Source organism: Telopea speciosissima, chromosome 1 (genome assembly GCF_018873765.1).
Source record: "Telopea speciosissima isolate NSW1024214 ecotype Mountain lineage chromosome 1, Tspe_v1, whole genome shotgun sequence".
NCBI classification, from domain to species: Eukaryota; Viridiplantae; Streptophyta; class Magnoliopsida; order Proteales; family Proteaceae; genus Telopea; species Telopea speciosissima.
The window spans coordinates 24,961,797-24,985,692 of NC_057916.1; the positions used below are offsets into that span (position 1 = coordinate 24,961,797).

Consider the following 23,896-nt stretch of genomic DNA (forward strand, 5'->3'; position numbering starts at 1 on the left):
AACAAGATCAAATCTTTACTGAGGAGGCATAGGGAGATTCGTGGCAGTGACGACAGCATTTAAGAGAGCTGGATTAGTGGTAGTGAAACCCCCATCCACAACAAGATTAAGACCACTTACATACTTAGAGTCGTCGCTAGCTAAGAACAGAGCAGCCTGAGCTATGTCCTCTGCCTTAAGATTCACCCCTTTCAAGTTGGAAGCTTGTGATAGAATCCCTTCAATCATGGTGTCATCCATCGTCTCAAACCCTTTCCTTAACATTGGGGTTAAAACTCCATAGGGAGAGATGCAATTCACTCTGATCCCAAACTGTCCCAACTCCACACATAAGCTCTTGGTTAATCCCACCACAGCGTGCTTAGATGCGACATAAGCATGTAATGCATCACCTACAACCAAGACAGAAACTGCACTGCAAGTGAAGAGTATGGTACCCTTCTTGGATGGGATCATCACCCTCGCTGCGTGCTTGGCTCCCAAGAGTCCACCAATGACGTTCACATCCAATACTCTTTTGAAGTCTTCGTTGTTGGCCTCTAAGATTGATCCGCTGAGGTTGCCAACGATGCCGGCGTTGTTAAACATGATGTCGAGCTTTCCATACTTAGAGACTGCCGTGTCGACGGCATTACGGACATCGTCTTCTTTGGTCACATCGCAATGGACGAAGGTGATTATGGTTTGATCATTGGAGCCCAGTTCTTGACAGAGGGAGTTGCCTAAATCATCTTGGACATCGGCTATAATGACCTTAGCACCGTGATGGATGAACAGCCTTGCTGTGCTCTCTCCAATTCCACTGGCTCCGCCGGTTATCACCGCCACTTTCCCTTCCAGCCTTCGAGGTTATAAAACAGAATCACTAATTGATTGATCTTCAAATTTCTAATCAATTATAGGAAGTAATAACATGTCTAGTCTAGTCCAGGGATTTACCTTTTGGCTGTGAGAACACCTCCTTCCATTGATCTTCGGCTAGCCTTGCTGTTTTAATTCAATTAGTTGAATTGTTTCTTGTTTTGTAAGAGAAATGAAGAAGGGTTTGGTGCAGCAGCCGATTTTAAAGGGACAAAAAGGATCGATCGTCTAAAAAGAAGAAACTTTGAGAAAACAAGAAGAGAAAAGAAAAAGGATGGATTGTCAAAAAGAAGAAATGGAGACAGATATTTTTGTCTGAATTAGACAGTAGGGCCTCCCTTGGGCAAAAGGAGCCCGCCAATTGTGACTACATAATCCAAAATAGTCGTAGGGCATTTAGGAAAGATAGGGAAAGGTTCATGTTATCCGGCATGATACATGCTCGGGGTGTCAATTCCGGGCCTGGCATGGCAGGCCTGACTGAGCAGTTAACCCAGCCTGAGGGATTTGGCTTCTGTCCTGCAATGGCGGAAGCTGGAGCGTCTAGACTAATTAAACGACAGCAAATATAGGGGTGGGAAGATCATTTCACAGGTGGGTCCCACCTGGGCCCCACATGTGAAATGATCATCCCACCCCTTGTTTTTAAGTGGTTTCCATGGGCTGGACGTTCCAGCTCCCGCCAAGACAGGAGCCAAATCCCAGCTGGAATTACAGCCTGACCTTGTCTGACTTTTTAACTTATAAATTTTCTCTCATTTTTTCTTTACATTTCTATTTTTGGTTTGTTTCTTTTTGGTACAGTTGTCCGGTTTCTCTCATAGGGGGCGTAAATGATGACCTAACCCCCTGTACGAACACACTGCCCGAGTGAGGTTTAATCGTCATTTCCGCCCTCCTATGCAAGGAACCGGACAACTGTATTGGACAGCGAACCTGAGAGAAAAAAAATTCCTGATCTCCTCCACTTCGGTCTTGATTGTCAATGGGCCACAACAACAGAATGGCCCTGAGAAAGAGATCAAGGTCATTTCATAGTCCAATTGTTTAGTTTCTTGCTAACTAATTAGAAGTAGTACTAAAATAATAATTAGTTGGGGAAGTGTAGTAAATGTAAGTATTTAACAATGAAAATTGAATTTTTAAATTCACCTTTAATTTGTCTTCTGTCTAGCTAGCCATCTCTTTAGATATGATGCCTCTTTTCCCAATTCCAATGCCCTTGGTTTAGTTGGTGGTAATGGCTCAATATGGAATACTCAGTAAAACAACGTTCTCCCTTTGTTCTAGACATGATGAACTCTATATATATTCTTATACACTTTAAGGGATAGAGTCATCCCACAATAAAAATTGCTGCTACGTTAGTGATGCTTCACAAACAATCTTGTGTCATTGTATGTATATATTGCAACAAGAACCTTATAGTTGTTAGGAAAGAATGGTGGGATTGAGACTATGGTGCAATCAAATATTAGTCTTTTTTGTTTTCAATAATTTTTTTAGGGATACACCGGTTAAAGCCCTTTTAGATTTAAATAGGCCCATAGTCCGATTAAGACCTGGTTAAAGCCCCGATTCTAGTAACCAATGATAGCCCAAAATCCGGTCGAACCTGATCAAGCTTGACCTGATTATCTAAATGGACGGTCACGGTTCACGCTTCAAGCTTAGTTAAGCTTGATTAAGCCCGATTGAGATCGACCAGTTGACACCCCTAGTACACTAGCACCTCTCTGTCTATTTCTAATCTTTTCACATGAAATAATCTCGTTATCCTTCTATGTATGATACTATTTTATTGGAGTTTAGATTCTCTGCACGTACATGCAGGTGCACTTACATGTGAGAGACAACCACCTATCCTCTATTGTTGCCATTTACAAGGTGGGGGGGGGGATTTATGAAAACCATTTTTTTAATTGGTAAAAAACCAATTTTCATATACTATCATTTATGAAACATGGTCAACTATTTTTCAAACATTTGATAGACTCCGAGAATTGAACATTTTTTGGGCACTTCGTACTATAAAGGAGCTAGCGATGATTCCAATTATATGGTGTATTGCTTTATACTACAAGTGTATTTATCTATATTGTTGATCAATAAATCATTCACTAAAATTGAATCATGAGATTCACACTAACACTCTCCTCCTTTAATAAAACCTGGGTCCCTTACAGAATGAATCCATCTCCGATCCTTTCATTGCTAAGATTTTCCATTCTGATATCATGTGAAATCTTTGCACAAAAAGAAATAAAAAATAAAAGACCAACAAGTACATATATGAATGAAAGGTATAAAAAAGACTCATTTACCTGATTATTGATACATATGAATTTCATGTAGTTGAATACTTGAATTAAAAAAAAAAAAAATAGAGACCTACTGACCAAAATAAAAATCAAATACAAGATAACAAAGGTTAGGGAAGTTCACTAAACTCAAGATTTCTTGAGGACTCGCTCAACCCAATTGTAAGACTCTTTTACCACTAGAGGACTTCTAACTCTTGCAATGATATTTATAAGCATAACCCAAAGGTAAATACATAACTCTCTAAAGACTACCCTCTCTTACTATGGATTTACACTTACTATGGATTTACACGTAAATATAATAAAATTTAAAAGAAAAGTTTGAGGGAGAATAAAGGACCTTAGGAGATAGAGCGGTGGAGAGGAGAAATAAGTATTAAAAGGAAACTTCAGAGCCGTTGGAAGAGGAGGATAAAGTGGGTGAGGAATTGGAGACGATTTTTTTTTTCGTTAATATAATATTCAAAACGGGCTTGGGCTTGGGCTTGGGCTTGAGCTTGAGCTTGGGCTTGAATTTGGCCTCGACATTTGCTTTCTTGGCTTCGGCTTAGGCTTGACTTTTGAAGCTCTCTATTTGCATAGACTTGCGTTGCACCAGCTTAGACTTTCCATGGAGGTTTGGGTTTAAGAACTCCTGCATCATGAGGTCATGTAGTATTTGACAAGGGCAGATCAGGTTCTTGTAAGAGAACCATTCTCATATGGCTTTAACCTCAAAAATGGAATCCACTCATATGAGAACCTGATCCAACTCATATTTTATGGCCCGTTATAGGAAAAAAAACACTAACTGTTCTTATAGCTCTTGCACACAAACTCAAGAACACGTGAAATTACCATTCCCACCCTGTGAAAATATAAAATACCATCTATGTTGATATTTCCATGTTCCCATTGCCCTGTGCTGGTGTAGGGACTCCATGCCCAGATAACGATCTCTTGCTCCATCGATGGAAAAAAGATTTTTTTTTTCCTTTCTTTCATCTCAAAATGTAATTATAGGGATTCTAACACTCGCTGGCCACGTGATGTATTTTAAAACATCGGACAAATAATTAAAAACAAAAGTAATTCTGCTCACGTTGCCACATGACTACTTGTCTATTAAATGGGTGGCTAATTTTAATGGCTCAAACAGCCAAGAAAAATAAGAAAAGAAGATTTTTTTTTTCCGTGAGATTAGTGTACTAATTTCCTCTCACATGTGTTTTTAATTTTTATTTTCTCTCCTACACGTACCATGTAAACCCATATGGATAATACCTATCTCCGCTCTACCAGTTGTGATATGAGCGCATAGAAGGTTCTCCCTACACTGGTGTTATGAGTTCCTAAAAGATAATGTGTGAGAGATGCTATAAAAATAAAATTGAGAAAAAATTTTATTCACATTTGACTTCTCTTCTTTTCACAAGGGATAATAAATTGAAGGAGAAAGTTTCTCTTCACCAATTTTCTGCCAATCAATGGTTATAATCTCTCCCCCTTATTGTTTGAATTTCTCAAACTAATTTTGAGATGTCAGACAATACCACCTAATTAAGTAGCAAAAAAGGGAGTGGGTGAAGAAAAACTTGGTCCTAAATTGAAATTCTTTGAGCAATCAAACATTGATGAATGTCATATATTTTCTCTTATATATGTATATGTATCCATAGGGAGGTAAGAAAAATAAAAAAATACATAAATTTAGAGATAACTATGAAAAAAAGTGGTAGATTTTTATGGCCATTGATGGGGGCTAGTGATCCTTCACCGTGTGATGAAGAAAAACTTCTTCCTTCTTTGAACACCCAAACATTGATGGATGTTGTCATTTGTTTTCTCTTATTTTTGACTAGCCGTGCTGTTTCAAGTTGAATTCTTTCTTGTTTTGTAAGAGAAATGAAAGGTTGGTACCGTAGCTAATCATTTATCATATACTGAAGATTTCAAAACAGAAGGAGAGGGGGGGGGGGGGGGGGATAGTCAAAGAATAAATGGAGAAAACACTTGAAATTGACATAATAAATTAAAAATGGAAGGATGCAATGGTCATTTCACATACTGTAATGTTTGAGATAAGGATGTGTTTCCGGACAGAGAACACATTCCCTTAATTTATGGGAGAGGTTTGGTTGGGCACGCCACTGGCTTTCTAGGAGCTAGCGACGATGTCCAATGGAGAGGGTAGGGTAGGGTGGGGTGGGGTGGGGTGGGTAGGGGGTCATCTTCATAGAGGTGGGAGAGAGACAGACTCAAGCTGGGCACATGGCCGGCGTGCCTAACCTTTATCCTTAATTTATGTATCTTTCTCAAAAAAATTTGATAAGTTTGCATGCACAGTCGTGCATGAGTCGTACATGTGCTCTTAGGAAAAAAAAAAAGAAGTAAATAAATTAAAAACCATGCATGTGTACAACCAATTTGGATCCTCTATTGCCGAGCTGCCCGGCAGGACTGTTCTGCCCAGACACGGCGAGGCGTGCAATGATCGCTCACCCCGCCCGAGCTCCTTGCCCGAGTGGGGGTAAGGCGATCATTGTGCGCCTCATCGTGTCCGGGCAAAGCACGATCTTGCTCGGGCAGCTCGGTAGTAGAGGATCTCGATCCGTGTTCAACTAGTATTAAATGCGGTCAAACTTTCCTCTACACTACTAGAGAACACTTCGACAGGATCATCATTGATATAATTATACAATACATGAAAAAGTACGTGGGTTGGGGCTTTGTTAAGCGGGCTTTGATATACATTAATATCTATCAAGTGGGCTGGGGCTTTGTTTAGTGGACTGTGATGTCATGATGAGTTTTGTTAATTTCACTATTCAATGGGACATCAGGGTCAATAAGGGTCAGATCGGATTTGGGAAAACCCTGTCAGGATCGGACTGAGCTTGAGTTTAGGTTAAGGCTCCTAGGGTTGGACTAGGATTAAGGCCAAACCCGGCCTAGCCTGGCCCATTGACACCCCTTGCTGGTGCCGTGGTTTAATCATTGCGTGTTAGAAATGAGAATAGAAGTTCGAAGCAAATAAAATACAAATTGCTAACCAACTAAAAAATACAAATTAATTAAATAACCAATTACAATCACAGACTTCACCACACTGTGACCAATCAACAGTGAAATCATGACTCAAGAGAAGGAAAATGACAACAAAACAACCTTTATCAGTTTATTCAAGAAATATCTAATTAACCTAAAATCCATTCATGTGCTTCTCCTCCTTGACTTTCTCCTTACCACCACTGCAAACATGTGAAACGAATTCATTAATGTTGTTGTCTGAGCTCCCGCCTTCAGAAATTGCTTTCTTGGCCAATTCCCTGCACTTAACAGCATTCCTTCTCATCTCCTGGCTTCTCTTCCCATTCATTACTTCTCTTAAACAAAACCAAAGTTGTTCTCTTCCCACAGTCCCATCTTCTTCCTCCTTAGCTCTCACACCTACACCCCACACCTCCTCAATAAATTTGACATTCGTGTATTGATCTGAAAACTTAGGCACTCCCACCATGGGCACACCGAGGCACAAAGCCTCCAGTGTCGAATTCCATCCACAATGTGTTACAAAGCAGCCTATTGCTTTGTTCTCCAGCAACTCTAGTTGTTGGCACCAAGTCACTACCAGTCCTTTCTCTTCAGTTGCCTCAATGAAACCTTGAGGCAATTTCCCACGCTCAGACTCCTTCACAACCCATAGGAAATGGATACCACTCTCTTTCAGCCCCCATGCGATCTCTTCCATTTGTTTGGGAGTCAATGCCACCATGCTTCCGAATGATACGTAGGCCACTGAACCAGCTGGTTTTAGCTCAAGCCATTTCTTGCACTTGTCATCTAATGGCTTCCAAAGGCTGGCTCCATACCCTCTATCACCCTCTATTTGCCCATCCAAGTAAGCTGATGGGATCATCGGCCCAATCAATGTTCCCTTCCATAGGTCACTTATCCCTTCTCCTGCCTTTAAACCAAAAAAAAAAAAAAAAAAAAAGGGATCACAACTTTGAAGTAAAAAATACTTAGAGAAAGTGTCTTAATGACAATTTTACAAGTGTATTTTGAATTTGAAACCTTCGTTTAATTATTCTTTATTTTATTCCCTAAAGTTGTTTAAGATAAAGGTATAAAAGGAGGATCCGGTTCCTCTCCAGGGAGCCCAGCGCCGAATCGTGATCGTCTACGGCCTGCTGCCCGTAGCAGCCATAGCAGCGCACTAATGAGGCGCGGTGCAATGACCGCCTTACTCGGGCAAGGCGCTCGGGCAGGGGTAAGGCGGTCATTGCACTGCACCTCATTAGTGCACTGCTATGGCTGCTACGAACAGGCAGGCCGTAGACGATCTGGATTTCCCAATGCCAAGGGAGTGCCTAGGGGGAATCCAACAGTTGGATTGTGTTGCATGCATCTCGATGCACGCTAGTCTGGATTTGTGCAGTACATTATAAAAAATTGTATGTCATGCTAAGAGAAGAAAAAAAAAAAAAGATTACAAATTTAGGGTGTCAAACTGTCAATAAGAAAATCACTATGAAAAAAGAGGAATCAAAGTGAAAGAAATAAAATAAATTATGTAGTTAATTACCGGGAATTGCAACTCCAAATCATCAAAAGTGTTGCCCAAGATCCAATCAGCTTGGTGAAGGTTGTGAAACTGACCCAGTAACATAGCCAAGTAAGCAGGGTGGGAATCTGGATCTTTGAGAAAAGCAGGTAAGTCAGGATAGTTCAACTTGTAAAGTCCAGGTATGGAGAGAGGCAGATCTTCCATCTTAATAGGCAAAGTAAGGAGGCCTACATCAAGCGCCCATGGTAGGAAAGCATCGTATATCACACAGGTGACTGGGGAAGCTGTGGTTTCAGATTTCTGGATGAGTTGGCTCAGCGTCTTGGACCCAAAGGACTTGAATGCCTTGAGGTAGGTATCGGTGTCTGGGGCATCAGCCACTCCACCCTCGTCGTATCCATCGGAGATGGCTTCCACGCTTACAATTGGGGTGTTTATAGACTTGACAGTATAATGGGTGGTGGCTATTGTGGCCTTTAGCCCTTTCGAGGCTAAGCGTTTGGCAAATTGGAGGAGAGGGTTTATGTGGCCTTGACTTGGATATGGGATCACCACAACATGGCCTCTCCATACCTGCTCCTTCTCCATTTCTTCATTTCTTCTTTCACTTCAAGATGGGAAGATGGGAAGATGGAATGGGATGTCCACCTCTATATGTATATGAAACGTATTCATTCTTCTTAAATCTCTGGACCAGTGAGTAAGCCCCCCGCACGTTACCCAAAAAAAGGTCACCCCCCAACTCCCCGCGTACTACATGACACTTGGCTGCTCACAAATGGATTTCAAAGAAAAGTTGGTCCATAGATTCTGTTTGAACCAACCATCGAAAGGTACGAGAGTTGATAGCAACCTAGAGTCAAAGCGGATTCATCAGTGCTGATGTCATGAGAATGACGTAATGCTGCATCTAATGGTGACCAATGACGTCATTAGAATGACGTATACTGCTTACGTCACTTCAAAGAGAATCGATATTTCTTTGGAACATTAAACAGGGGAAATTTTTTTGCAATATTCATTCTACAAGACTGACAACCAAGGAAATGGAATAATTTACTTTCTCTTTGATTTCATAAATACTCTCCTAGGTTTTTCGTATTCTCCAATATATCCTTCAAGGTCTTATTTCCTTGACTGCATGCCTTGTAACAGGAACATTCCTATGGTAAGTGTAGTAGCAAAATTTCATCAAGATTAAAGGAAAGTGATCTATTAAATTTTAAACACCATCAAGATAGTTATCCCACATGAACAACGTGCCACACTTGGTTGATGCACTGCCAGCAGGGTTGCAAGAACATCCCGTTGATTGGTATGTTGAATCTTCTAAACTAAACCATCGAATTCTAGTTCTTGAGCTAACCTATCTCAAGAAGGATTCCTCAATATCTTCGAATTAGACAATTGGATTACCTTGATGTTATACCATTCTGCTCTCCTAAGTAAACTGAGCACGTACCCGACCTGCATAGTCGCATTCGACCCACTAATATTCTTATTAAAGTTGTATAATATGGAAATACTAAAGACAAGGATTTGAATGGAAATGGTTACCTTCTATTGATATGGAGGTGTCCATATATACAAGAGATACAAAATTCAAATACCCAACATAGTCCTAGGATCAAGCTATACAATAAATATACAATCAACATGATTCCTAAGATCAAGTTATTCTCAACTATCCTAGGCCTAGAATCAAGCTATACAATGAATATACAATCAATCATCCTAGTCAGCAGATTATGAAGACTCATACGGTAATAATTCTGATATTTGACTTTCTTAATTCTAGTTCATAGTTCAAAGAAGAAAAAAACAAAGGTGGGATTTCCAATTTTCAAGTTAAAAAGTCCAAAAAAGCAAGCCACATTGATAGTTCCCTCCGGTTGAACAACCAGATCTGAACTCTGAAGCTCTGTAGCAATCAAAATTCTCTACCCTTAGGGGTTAGTATTGAGAAACGAAACGGTCGCACGGTCAAATTACGGGAATTCTAAAGAAAACAACCACCATTAACGAAACCATATTAATGGAAAGAGCTAGGATTTCAACAGGAGCTCAAATGAATTACAGGTCAAGGTAGAGTACGGTTATAAGCTATAGGAGAGGGGTGTAATTGTTGAAAACACAGAGGAAGTTGTAATTAGGGCAAAGTACAAGGATGGGGATGTAAATTTCCCTAAAATAAAACAAATAAAAAAACAGAAGAAGATGAGAAAAAAAAAAAAAACAAATATTTTGCAGTCCATGTATCCATTGCCTGCCCCATGGGAGCTGGTCACTGATTTATAGCATTTTCATTATGTGGAGGCAAATGATACACCATACTTTACCTATCCAATCCGAGCTTGAAGCGTGGAATGATTTGGAATACAAGCAACCGGCCCACGACCAGGATAGATTAAACCCCTAAAGAAACGGTTGTATTGGTCCAGACACGTCAGCAAGATCAGTTGAGAGCACCCTAGTGGATGGAGGCTGATAACCGTAATTCACATGTGAGAAGATTCTGGATCCCGAGATCTGAGGAGAGGATCCCTCTTTCTTGAAAGGTTTCCTAATCCGAGCACAAGGGGACCACCTTACAGAGAAGGAAAGCCACCTGGCGAATCCAAAGGAGGATCAGAGAAAGAAGGCTGGGGTAAATTTGTATAACTAAAGGTCTTTGCACCCATGTAATTCAATTCGAAGTATTCTTTCATCAATAGAGAAGTCAAGAAACCCTAAAGAGTGATCTTCGTTTTCCATAATCTTCATTCTAGTCTAGTCTAGCTTGAAAGTTGCAGTGCTTGAGGATTTTCCTCGAGCATTATTCTTTGTGCAACAGGAGTTGTTTCTTTCTATTTGTTCGTTCCGTAAAAGGAGATCGATCTATTCATTAGAATGTGTTGAACACTTGGGTTGTAGTGTCATTAGGCTTCTTTAACTATGGAGTGGATACTGATCAAATTGTCGTACATATCATAAACATGGCCTTCCTTGTTTGATTCCCTAGAAATAAAAGAAAAAAGACATTTCTATCTGATAATCCACCCCTAGCGAGATACTTTCCAACATTCCTGCCCGCGTAGTCAACGCTTCTCCAACAGTCACATTAACAAAACAGTACTGGGCTTTCACCAAAGAGAGCATGGCCCTCGATCATGAGTGTGTGTATGTTCAACCAAAGCTCTACACACCGTAATACCCAAAGTAACTTCATCACTGAAAGGGAGGAGGGATTCTTTCACGAAATTCAACCAAACTGTATTATTCATGGATGTGTATGGAAGCTGCCTTTGATTGTGGCTGTCCTTAGTATTTTCTACACCTTCTGTTAATTACTCTATTTCAGATAGATTGCTAATAACCCCAAACGCCCGAAAAACTTCTAACTAGTTGCTATTAAGGACCGATGGTGACATGAGCTTTTCGAAGTTTTCTATTCATTTGAATTGCTAATTAATGATTCATTCTCTCTATTTGTAGCTTTCGGCTACGCATTCAGAGACCAATTATTCCTCAAGACCAATTAGAAGTAGTTCAGTTATTTGCCCTTCCATCTCATCTATTGACCCTTCTAATCTTGCTTTCTTTGTAGACCCTTAATCATATTTTGTTTCTTTATTTTTGACTTTGCTTGGGTTCTTTGGAGCACAAGGGAAACTGCATCTTTTAGTTTGGTGGGTTTTGAAGTGGCGGAGGATGGAGTTTGTGGCGGTGGTAAAAAGGCTTAGAAATATGGGTTACAACTCACTCCTAACCTACATGAGTGTCAATTACACAAACCCCCATTTTTTTATACCAAATTTGGTTACAACAAGAATTTTCCTTTATTTTTTTCCTTGGACCCACAATTTCAGAAGACAGCAAAACCTTAAACCATTAAGCGGGGAGAGCTTTTAAGTATATGAAGGCACCAAGGACTAGAACAAACCGATATAGAACTGTAAGTCTATTAACTCCCAACATCTCATCAGATCTGTCCTTCGTTCATTGGGAAAATATCAACAATTTGGATCTGGATACTTAAAAACATGCTAAATAAAGGATTAACAACTAAGGCAGACTTTATTTAAATCTTATTAACTTAACCACAAGTGTCTATTATTTCATTTTTCATAGTGCTGGGAGAGACAGACTTGGGTTGCGCACAGGGCTGGCGTGCCCAGCATTTACCTTTAATTTATATCTCTTTCTCAAAAGTTTTTGACAAAAGTTTTCATGTACAGTCATGCATGTGCTCTTAACCCCAAAAAAAAAAAAAAAAAATGAAAAGCCATGCATGTGCACGACTAGCATTAAATGCAGTCAAATTCCCCTCTACGCTATTGGAGAACACTTCGAAGGATCATCATTGAATCATATAATATGAAGCTACTTGTTCTTATTAGGAATCCATCCAAGCCTAGTCCAGTCGAAGTGACATCACTCATGTATGAGGGCGGGCCTTGGAGTAACGGTAAAGGTTGCTCCATTGTGATCAAATGGTCATGGGTTTGAGTCTAGACGCAGCCTCTCTGCTAAAGCAAGGGTAAGGCTAGCTGTATACATTATGACCCTCCCTAGATCCCGCAGTGGGATTTTTATTGCCCCTAGTACACGATCCCCCATTGCACCTAGTGCACCCCTGGTTGCTCGACACGTGTATCATTCCAATCCCATGGTCACTTTTAAAACCCCACAAATTAACCTCAAAAGACTCAAATCGAAATTTCCCTCAGCTCAACTACTCTCCTCTCCGTGAACGACGGCCAAACTCTCTCACGGCGGCATACCATCACGCGACGGAGCACCCTCACACCGGCCAAATCAGAGTCCCTCCATTCAACTTTTCTCCTCTCCTTGAACGATGACCAAACTCTCTCACAGTAGCGCACCATCACGCGACGGAGCACCCTGATGCGCCTGCACAATCTCCAATGGAGACGAGCTGCAATCGAACTTCTTGGGTTTGAAATCCCTAACTCCCTCCCTGCCAAACTCTAATTCGATCGTTCATCTTCCTGGAACTTCAATCACTCAAGGTATGCTCTATGGTTATCTCGCTCTCTCTTCCCCATTCCTTTCATCAAATTTTTTTTTTTTCTCATTCTCGCAAACTTAACATGTGAGAATAGGACCAGTAGTGCTTATTGAGATAATGGAGTGGTACCCCATACCGTGCTGGTGCCGTGGTTTATGGTCTCTTGCTCTCTCTTATTGCGTGTGAGAAATGAGAATAGAAGTTCATAGCAAATAGAATACAAATTGTTAACCACAACAGAAAAGTAATAATTAACTAACCAATTACAATCAAAGACCTCACCAACAGCCTTTATCAGATTATTCAAGAAATAATTAAAGCAAAAATACACTTGCATGTAGTGACTTCCTTTCAGTAAAATCTAATTAACCTAAAATCCATTCATGTGCTTCTCCTCCTTGACTTTCTTTTTACCATCACTACAAACATGCGAAACGAATTCATTAATGTTGTTGTCTGAGCTCCCACCTTCAGAAATTGCTTTCTTGGCCAATTCCCTCCACTTTGCAGCATTCCTTCTCATCTCCTGGCTTCTCTTCCCATCCATTACTTCTCTTAAACAAAACTGAAGTTCTTCTCTTCCCACAGTTCCCTTATCATCTTCCTCCTTGGCTCTCACACCTACACCCCACACTTCCTCAATAAACTTGGCATTCGTGTATTGATCTGAAAACTTAGGCACTCCCACCATGGGCACACCGAGGCACAAAGCCTCCAGTGTCGAATTCCATCCACAATGTGTTACAAAGCAGCCTATTGCTTTGTGCTCCAGCAACTCTAGTTGTTGGCACCAAGTCACCACCAGTCCTTTCTCTTTACTTGCCTCAATGAAACCTTGAGGCAATTTCCCACGCTCAGACTCCTTCACAACCCATAGGAAATGGATACCACTCTCTTTCAGCCCCCATGCGATCTCTTCCATTTGTTTGGGAGTCAATGCCGCCATGCTTCCGAATGATACGTAGGCCACTGATCCAGCTGGTTTTAGCTCAAGCCATTTCTTGCATTTGTCGTCTAATGGCTTCCAGAGGCTGGCTCCATACCCTCTATCACCCTCTATTTTCCCATCCAAGTAAGCTGACGGGATCATCGGCCCAATCAATGTTCCCCTCCATAGGTCGCTTACCCCTTCTCCTGCCTTTAAACAAACAAAAAACCAAGAGGATCACAACTTTGAAGTAGAAAAAAAAAAAAAATCTTATATATAAAAGAGAAAATGCTTGAATGACACTTTTATAGGTGTATTTAGAACTTGAAACCTTCGTATAATTATCTCTTATTTTATTCTCAAAAATTGTTTAAGATAAAGGTATAAAAGGATGGCAAAAGATTGTGCGACCATGCACACAGTCGAGTCCGATGGAATTGAGGAGGGTGCATCATAGACCTCATCCCTCCATCCCTTTGTGTATAGGTGCACGATCAAAGATTTTCAAAATAATCTGAAAATGAAACATCATTATGTCATTATCAAAAGATGTCATTTTCATGTATATTTTTTTTTAATTTTGAAATGAAACTATTAGCTTTGTTGGAAAAAAAAATTGTATTTTATGCTAAGAGGATAAAAAAAAATATAAGGTTTCAAATTATTTAAAACATTGTTTTGAGGGTGTCAAAAAGAAAATCCCTATGAAAAAAGAGGAAATATAGTGAAAAAATAGAATAAATGAAGCAGTTAATTACCGGGAATTGCAACTCCAAATCATCAAAAGTGTTGCCCAAGATCCAATCAGCTTGGTAAAGGTTGTGAAACTGACCCAGTAACATAGCCAAGTAAGCAGGGTGGGAATCTGGATCTTTGAGAAAAGCAGGTAAGTCAGGATAATTCAACTTGTGAAGTCCAGGTATTGAGAGAGGGAGATCTTCCATCTTAATGGGCAAAGTAAGGAGGCCTTTGTGAAGGCGGTAGAATAAAGAGGTGACGGTGGGGGTGTTGGTGAAGAATGAGGCTCCGTAAACTCCGTGTTGTTTGGCCACATCAAGCGCCCATGGTAGGAAAGCATCGTATATCACACAGGTGACTGGGGAAGCTGTGGTTTCAAATTTCTGGATGAGTTGGCTCAGCGTCTTGGACCCGAAGGTCTTGAATGCCTTGAGATAGGTATCGGTGTCTGGGGCAAAAGCCACTCCACCCTCGTCGTATCCGTCGGAGATGGCTTCGACACGGATGGTGGGGGTGTTTATGGAATTGACAGTATAATGGGTGGTGGCCATTGTGGCCTTCAGCCCTTTTGAGGCTAAGCGTTTGGCAAATTGGAGAAGAGGGTTTATGTGGCCTTGACTTGGATATGGGATCACCACAACATGACCTCTCCAGACCTGCTTCTCTTCCTGCTCCTTCTTCATTTCTTTGTTTCTTCTTTCACTTCAAGATGAGAAGATGGAATGGGATGTCCACCCCTATATATACATGTACGTATGGGGTTGTAAAAGCCACGAGAAGGTATTCATTGATTTCTTTCTTCTTCAACGGAAAGTAAGAAGGTGAAAGTGAAAGTGCAGTGCTCCTTTTTGGCCTGATTCATCAGCGGTGACGGCATATGAATGACGTTTGCTGCTTCTAATGGCTACCAAACCAAATTGCGTAGGCTATGACGAACGGCATAGTCTTCTTCTGTCACGGCACTTCAAAGGGAATTCAATATTTCTTCGGAAGGTTAGACAGTTTATGTTGGCTACGATAACTTTTGCTGAATATTTGATCAGGGGTCGAAGAGTGGTTATAGGAAAGCGGTCTATTAAACTTTAAGCGCCATCAAGATTAATTATATAACCCCACGTGAACAAATCTAAGTCCACTCAGGCTCCCTGCCTGGTCAGGTTCGTAGGTTCCTCTCAGGGGTTAGAAATGACAATCTCACCCCCTGTCCGAACACACTGCCTGGGTGGGGTGAGATCGTCATTTCCGCCCTCCCTATGAGAGGAACCTACGAACCTAACCGGGCAGGAAACCTAAGAAGAGAAAAATTCCACGTGAACACCGTGCCGCACTTGGTAGACGGTGGCTAGAAACTCATTGTTACCACGAGAATTAGGTATACCCATTTTGCAAGTAACCGACTTAGTTAATCTCATAAAAGTACTTGGAGAACTTGATGACTCAAATATGATGACAAGCCACTCATAGAATTCCATTTGGGTTGATTTAGGTCATACAATCATCCATCAGACTTCCTTCACACCTAATGCGACAACCATGCAAACAGAGAGCTTAAGTCTGTCCTTAATCGTGAACGCTTTTAGTTCATAACTCTAAATACACAATCATCTATATAAAAATAAATAAGAATTAATTAAAATAAATCATTTATATTAATTTGATAGACACTATATCAAACATTAACTGCCTTCTTGAAGCTACAAAGTAAATTTAGGGAATGACAAATTGCAAAAGAGATACTAAGAAACTACTATTGGTATTAAAAATAGACCATGAGCGAGGTTCCCTTGAGCTAATAGTGGCAACATCTATCTAATTAACACTTTCAACCATAACTACTCATTTCCTCTTCGTTAAGGAAAGGGCCTAATCTTTTTATGGTGAAAGGACCTTTTCTTCTTACTCCAATATTTTTCACTGTATCTTCGTCAAATATGCCACATTGGGAAGAGATAGGCATGGCAGGATATATTTTAGCCAAATCAGACCTGCTCTATACTCCTATTCAATGAAACTTGCATAGGATTTATTTGTTTTAGGGGCGATGTTCTCTGCATGGGAGCGCACGAGGCACAAGCTGCACCTAGACACATGTGACAGGGTGCAGCAGTCATTTAACCCATTCAGAAGGGGTGGGGCAATCATTTCACCCACCCCTTGTGTCTAGGCATAAGGCCTCAGTGCAGAGAACATTTCCCCCAAAGGAAAGGTAATTAGTGAAAAAGCTATACACACACTTAGTTGAGAATGGGTAACTATGGCGGATCAGATCAAAAGTTATTGTTGTCTAAACTATGGCGGTGCACAGCCCAGTGCACCTTGTAACGGAAGAGGATATAGATAAGGAAAATTCAAATTCAAATTCTAAGTTGATCAAGTCAGCAAACATTACCTGGACTCCTAGATCGGTGCTAGCTCCTTCAACTTAGGAGATAAGAGTTTGAAACAAACTCAATCTTATTTTCAAATGTAAAACACCGTTGTACATTCAAATTACAGTTACACAAATATCCTTATAAATACAAAACATCCTATTGACACATTGTCATAGGAGAGAGTTCAAAACAATTCAAACTTCTTACTTGGTATCATCCGCCACTGACCTAAGTCACCATGACGAATTCTGAGGACTCCACCACCACTGCTTCTGCTATTCCTTCCTCCTCTCTCATATCTCCAACTAATATTGTTTCACTACTTCCCATTAAGCTTGACCATACCAATTACCTACTATGGAAGTCCCAGTTTCTTCCTCTCCTACATGCACACGATCTCTTCGGCTTTGTTGATGGCAGCAACAGATGCCCGCCGGCAACTTTATCTCCTTCTCCAACGGCTTCTTCTTCTGAACTCAGTCCAAATCCTGCATAAACTCTTTGGCGCAGGCAAGATCAGATCATATTAAGTTGGATAATCTCTTCTCTCACAGAAGGAGCCCTTACTCAAATCATAGGCCTCACCTCTTCTCATGCGGCTTGGAGCACTCTAGAACTCACGTATGCGTCTCAATCTCAAGCTCACATCATGCAACTGAAGCTGCAATTGTTCCAACTAAAGAAAGGAACATCCTCCATGGCTGATTATGTTCAACGAATTAAAGGCCTCGTTGACAACCTAGCAGCTGCTGCACATCTGGTCAGTGAACCTGATGTCATACTGAGCATTCTTCAAGGCTTGGGATATGACTATGAAGCCTTTGCTACTTCGATCACAATAAGGCTGGATCCACTGCCTCTTGATGATTTTATTGGCTTGCTACTCTGCCAAGAAATTCTTAAGGAGCAGCGGACATCACCGGTTGATCTTCCAACAACGGAAGCTAATGTTGCTGCAAAATCATCAACACCCAATGCTACCCGTGGGAGAGGATATAATAGTCGTAGCCGTGGCCGCGACAATTATTATAATAACTGTGGCCGTGGTCAGCTCAACAACAACCAGCAGCAGCGCCCTCCCCTTATTCCGACTCTAACCTCTTGTCAGATTTGTCATCGAACAAATCATACTGCTTCTACATGCTTCAACAGATATAATCCTAATTACCAGCCGGTCAATCACCAAGCACCTACAACCAACACTGAGGCTAATCAAAGTGTACCTGCGGCAACTTGTGACTATGCATGGTATCCAGATTCAGGTGCTTCTCACCACATCACTTCTGATATGGCGAACATGACAGTCAGCTCACCATATAATGGCACTGATCAAGTGCGAGTTGGTAATGGGGCAGGTTTGCAAAAAAAAATATTGGCTCATCTAAAATTCCTACTTCTTCTCAATCTTTGGTTTTAAATAGTATCTTACATGTTCCAACCATTACAAAGAATTTACTTTTAGTCAGTAAATTTACATCTGACAATAATGTAATTGTTGAGTTTCATCCCAAATCTTGTTATGTGAAGGATATTAAAATGGGGAAGATACTACTACAAGGAACAACTGAAGATGGGCTATATAAGCTGCATAAGGACAATTTTTCCTTCTCAAGTTCAAATAAAGCACTACCAGCCGTCCATGTTGGTGAAAAGGTGTCCAAGGCCATCTGGCATGATCGCTTGGGACATCCTTCGCTGAAGTGCCTAGATTCTATTTTGCGCTGCTCCAGTCTTCCATTCAATAAATCTGCAACATCATCGGTCTGCGTTTCCTGCCAGCTAGGAAAAGCTCACAAGTTGCCATTTGAAGTCAATAAGCACACTGCTAAGTTTCCTTTCCAACTGGTGCATTCGGACATTTGGGGGCCATCTCCTTCTCCATCAGTGCAGGGTTATCAGTATTACATTTCGTTCTTGGATGATTTTAGTAGATTCACTTGGGTCTTTCCACCTGTACGCCGTTTAGAGGCTTTATCTACATTTCTTCAATTTAATTCACATATTGAAAACTTCTTCAATTGCACTATTAAAGTTTTTCAATCAGATGGAGCAAAGGAGTATCAAGCTTTTGATCCCTATCTCAAACAAAAAGGGATAGTGCATCAATATTCATGTCCCCATACTTCAAAACAGAATGGAAGAGAAGAGCGCAAACATCGCCATATTGTAGAGACTGGCTTATCTCTAATGGCAAGAGCCTCAATACCACTAAATTTTTGGCCAACAACCTTTGAGACAGTCGTGTATCTGATAAACAGGCTGCCAACACCAGTGCTTGAAAATAGGTGTTCAAAGTGCTTTTTGGTAGTGATCCAGACTACAAATTGCTTCACACATATGGCTATGCATGCTACCCATGGTTGAGACCCTACAACAAGAATAAATTACAGTACCGATCGACCCAGTGCATATTTCTTGGCTACAACAACAGTCACAAGGGATATAAGTGTTTTGACCCATCTCTAGGGCGCACATATATCTCAAGGCATGTTACATTTGATGAGAACCTGTTTCCTTATGCCACCCAAACCACTTCAAAAACCCAACCCAATTTATCTATCTCCAACCCAGTGATTGTAACTGATGATAAAATATTACAATCACATACCCTGTCCAGCCCACAAATGCCCACCATTTCAGCCCAGTCCGCCAAATATAATCCCTTCACCTAATCCACAAACCGAACCATCAAGCCCACTTAGTTTGGCCCACCAACGGAACAACCCATCATCCTTGGCCTCATTAGACCAACAAATTACTACCCTGGACAATGTCTGAATTACTACACCCATTGCCGCACCTGCTCTAGAAACTCCTGGCCCAATTTCCCATACCTCTCCACCCATTTCTCAACCTTCACCAAGACCAGCCCATCCAATGGTGACTCGGCTAAGGTCGGGTGTCACAAAACCGGTTGAAAAACTGAACCTTATGGCAACTAAGCGTCCTATCTCCACTGTGTTGCTGTCTTCCTTGACCTCTCCTAATGAAGAACCAACTTCATACACCAGTGCAAGTAAGGATCTGAAATGGAGAGAAGCCATGAGTGACGAATTCCATGCCCTATTAAGGAATGGAACTTGGAAGTTAGTGCCTTACAACCCTTCAATGAACTTGGTTGGTAACAAGTGGGTTTATAGAATCAAAAGGAATTCTGATGGGTCGATAAGTCGGTACAAAGCACGTCTGGTCGCTAAAGGGTTTCACCAACGGGAAGGGATCGATTATTTCGACACCTTCAGTGCAGTTGTCAAACCTGCAACCATTAGAATGGTCCTATCCATTGCCGTGTCCAGAGGATGGTGTCTACGGCAGTTGGACATTCAAAATGCTTTCTTGAATGGCGACTTGAAGGAGCAGGTTTTCATGACTCAACCATAAGGGTTCATAGATCCGGCCTGCCCTAACCATGTGTGTCACTTACAACGTGCTCTTTATGGGTTAAAACAAGCACCTCGTGCATGGTCTCATAGGCTTGGCCAATTTCTAGTATCCCTTGGATTCAAATCTTCGGCAGCTGACACAGCCCTGTATGTACGTACCTGGAAAGATGAAGTTATCTATCTACTGGTGTATGTAGATGATATAATAATTACAGGTACAAGCTCACAAGTAGTGCAGGAACTCATTAACAGTCTTGGCAAGGAGTTTGCAATCAAAGATTTGGGAGACCTAAGCTATTTTCTTGGCATTGAGGTTTTAAGAACCTCCAAAGGCTTACACCTCTCATAGTCCAAGTATACATTGGACCTAATCCGAAGGGCACAAATGGAGGGTGCCAAACCGATGCCAACTCCTTCGTCAACACAACCTCTAGCTCCAGCCGTTGGATCACCCTTCAATGATGCAACATTATATCGAAGCACGGTAAGAGCACTACAGTATCTCACCTTGACTAGACCTGACGTTGCATTCGCAGTCAACAAGGTGTGTCAGTTCATGCATAGCCCCACCATTGATCACTAGGCAGCAGTGAAGAGGATACTCTAGTATCTCAAGGACACCATCGATCTAGGAATTCAAATTCGTCAGTCTGCCACACAAAAATTAATTACGTTTAGTGATGCTGACTGGGCAGGCAGCCAACATGATTGACGATCGACCAGTGGATATTGCGTTCACCTTGGTCAAAATCTAATATCATGGAGTTCAAAGAAGCAACAAACAGTGGCCCGCTCATCCACTGAATCAGAATACAAGGGTGTTGCAAATGCCGCCGCTGAACTACTTTGGCTACGACAGCTCCTACATGATCTTGGCATATCACCTACACCACCCGTGTTGTACTGTGACAACATCGGGGCAACGTATCTAGCAGCCAATCCGGTTTTTCATGCTAGAATGAAGCATATTGAAATAGATTACCACTTTGTCCGCGAGCAAGTGGCTGCAAATCAATTATGCATTAGGTTCCTACCCAGTCAGGATCAAGTTGCAGACATCCTCACAAAAGGTCTACCTGGGCCACGATTCAGACTTCTGCGGGACAAGCTCACCATCGCCATTCGACCATTTCGCTTGAGGGGGAGTGTAACGGAAGAGGATATGGATAAGGCAAATTCAAATTCAAATTCTAAGTTGATCAAGTCAGCAAACGTTACCTGGATTCCTAGATCGATGCTAGCTCCTTCAACTTAGGAGATAAGAGTTTGAAACAAACTCAATCTTATTTTCAAATGTAAAACACCGTTGTTCATTCAAATTACAGTTACACCCATATCCTTATAAATACAAAACATCCTATAGACACATTGTCATAGGAGAGAGTTCAAAACAATTCAAACTTCTTACTCACCTCACGTACTTGTGCATCCAACGGTGCACTGGGCTGTGCATCTTTAAAGTTTATCTTCTCAATGCTCAATGCACTGGCCACCGTCGGTGCACCACTTTCTTCATGAATGGAAAGATTTCTATACTGATGCTAAAGAGCATGGGCGTTATATGTCTTCAATGGCTTCTTTTATTCTTTGGCACATATGCTTGGCACGATGTGATATTGTCTTTGGCCGGCGGGAGAAGCGTCCAACAGAGGTTATTCGGTCTACGAATATGGCTTTTGAGGAGTACTGGGACTCTATCTCATCAACTTCTTGTTCCGTTGCTACCATCGCCACTAATAATAATGTGGTTTAGAGTACGTGATGGTTCATCTGGTCGGATTGTGGTTCACTGTGTTGCTAGTCTACTGGTGGCTGATAACAAAGGGGGTCTTGGTTATGTCTTCAGGTCTTCGACTGGTGTCCCTCTCTTAGCTATCTCCATACCTGTTGTTTTTAGTAGTGTTATGGTTGGGGAGGCATTGGCTATTCGATCGGCTATGGTGGAGGCAACTAACAGTGATTATGATGATTTGTTGGTTGTCTCTGATAGTAAAGACATTATCATTCATCTTCAATAGGGTAGAGGTACTGTTGCTCGAGAGGTTAAGCCAATCTTGGATGATATTATTCACTTATCATCCCAGTTTTCTTCTTGTGTTTTTTCTTATGTTTCAAGGGAGGAAAATAGCTTTGCTGACTCCCTGACAAGGAGGACTCTGTCGGTTTCGTGTATGAGAGTATGACCTATTTCTGATCTATGGATAATGGAGTTTGGGTCATCTCCAACCATGTGTACTACATGATGATTAAATAAAGTTACTTTTACTACTAAAAACCAAAAAACTAACATGAGAAAATTCTCGAACAACGAAGGTGGATAAGAAAACTAATAATAAATCAACAACTTGTATCTGGATACTGGAAAACATGCCAAACGATGGATTAACAACGGATTAACAAAGCTAATGCTGTTGAAAATTAAAATTTAAAAGTAGACCAAAACAAAGAGGGTTATGTACCTTATTCTTTTTTATTCATACTTTTCCAATTTTCTCAACCACTTGTTTGACTTTTAGAGGGAAATGCCTCCCAAAGTATTCCATGGATCTTTGATTCGGCCCCTTCTTCCATTAATTATCTCAGCCTATTGACGCCATCTCTCTCTCTTTAAAAATAAAATTCATGCGAATTTTCCCAACATTTGTCGGGATGGACCAGGTGTGTACGTCAAAAGTTGGCCCGCACCGGTATGTCCGATTTGAATGGACTATAAGGGAGAATCTTATATGGACAATCCGCAATTTGGATTCTCTACTGCCGAGACACAGTGAGGCGGTGAATGACCGTCTTACCTCTGTTCGGGTAGGGGTATGGCAGTCATTCCCTGCCTTGCTGTGTCTCGGCAGTACTGTTCTGCCAAGCAGCTCGACAGTAAAGGATCTGGATCCTTTGAATGGATCGGTTAAAACCTGAGATAGCCTTATTTGATGATTAAATATGTCAAGATCGATCAAGCTTACGTCAATAAATAATCAGATGTCTGAGTGTAAGGTAGTGGCGTGACGATTGCTCGACCGAGATCGATCATTTATAGTCCAATTGTGGTCCCGTTTAAGGTTTGTTTGTAGTCCAATTTCTCAATAAAACTGTTTAAATCCCGATTATAGCTTGATTGTCCCAATTACCTTGAACCTGATTATGGACCAAAAATCAAACGATCGAATAAAAACAAATCCATAGCCTAGCATATGAGTGGTAAAACGGTGTGTTAATAAAGATGGAGTGATGGTTCATCTGGCCGGATTGTAGTTCACTGTGATGCTAGTATGCTGGTGGCAGAAAACAAAGGGGGCCTTGGTTATGTCTTCAGGTATTAATCGACGGGTGTCTCTCTCTTAGCTATCCCCATACCTACTGTTTTCAGTAGTGTTATGGTTGGGGGAGGCATTGGCTATTCGATCGGCTATGGTGGAGGCAACTAACAGTGGTTATGAGGATTTGTTGGTTGTCTCTGATGATCATAAAGACGTTATCATTCATCTTCAACATGGTGAAGATACTGTTGCTCGAGAGATTAAGCCAATCTTGGATGATATTATTCACTTATCATTCCAGTTTTCTTCTTGTGTTTTTTCTTATGTTTCAAAGGAGGAAAATAGTTTTACTGGCTCCTTGACAAGTTCCGATCCATTCCATGGATTATGAAGTTTGTTTCTATCTCCAACCATGTGTACTACACGATGATTAAATAAAACTATTTTTACTATTAAAAAAACAAAAAACCTGAACA

At 41.1% G+C, this 23,896-nt stretch overlaps 3 protein-coding genes across 4 annotated transcripts; all 3 read right to left on the reverse strand.

Annotated features, from left to right (window-relative positions):
* LOC122663085 (secoisolariciresinol dehydrogenase-like) lies at positions 1 to 23,850 on the reverse strand. 2 transcript variants are annotated; one of them, XM_043858798.1, is made up of 4 exons: positions 23,846 to 23,850; positions 20,595 to 20,600; positions 914 to 917; positions 1 to 841 (listed from the first exon to the last, which is right to left on the reverse strand). In XM_043858798.1, coding segments are annotated over exons 3-4 (828 nt in total). In that variant the 5' UTR covers positions 916 to 917; positions 20,595 to 20,600; positions 23,846 to 23,850; the 3' UTR covers positions 1 to 15. The 2 variants fall into 2 exon arrangements, with proteins under 2 accessions (XP_043714733.1, XP_043714727.1); XM_043858792.1 differs by lacking the exons at positions 914 to 917; positions 20,595 to 20,600; positions 23,846 to 23,850 and adding an exon at positions 940 to 987.
* LOC122663077 (UDP-glycosyltransferase 74B1-like) lies at positions 6,286 to 8,322 on the reverse strand. The gene is made up of 2 exons (XM_043858787.1): positions 7,753 to 8,322; positions 6,286 to 7,131 (listed from the first exon to the last, which is right to left on the reverse strand). The coding sequence occupies exons 1-2, from the start codon at positions 8,320 to 8,322 to the stop codon at positions 6,367 to 6,369; spliced, it is 1,335 nt and encodes a 444-aa protein (XP_043714722.1). The 3' UTR covers positions 6,286 to 6,366.
* Positions 13,079 to 15,107, reverse strand: LOC122663071 (UDP-glycosyltransferase 74B1-like). Its single transcript, XM_043858779.1, has 2 exons — positions 14,432 to 15,107; positions 13,079 to 13,883 (listed from the first exon to the last, which is right to left on the reverse strand). The coding sequence occupies exons 1-2, from the start codon at positions 15,092 to 15,094 to the stop codon at positions 13,116 to 13,118; spliced, it is 1,431 nt and encodes a 476-aa protein (XP_043714714.1). The 5' UTR covers positions 15,095 to 15,107; the 3' UTR covers positions 13,079 to 13,115.
* Positions 23,851 to 23,896: the final 46 nt, after the last annotated feature.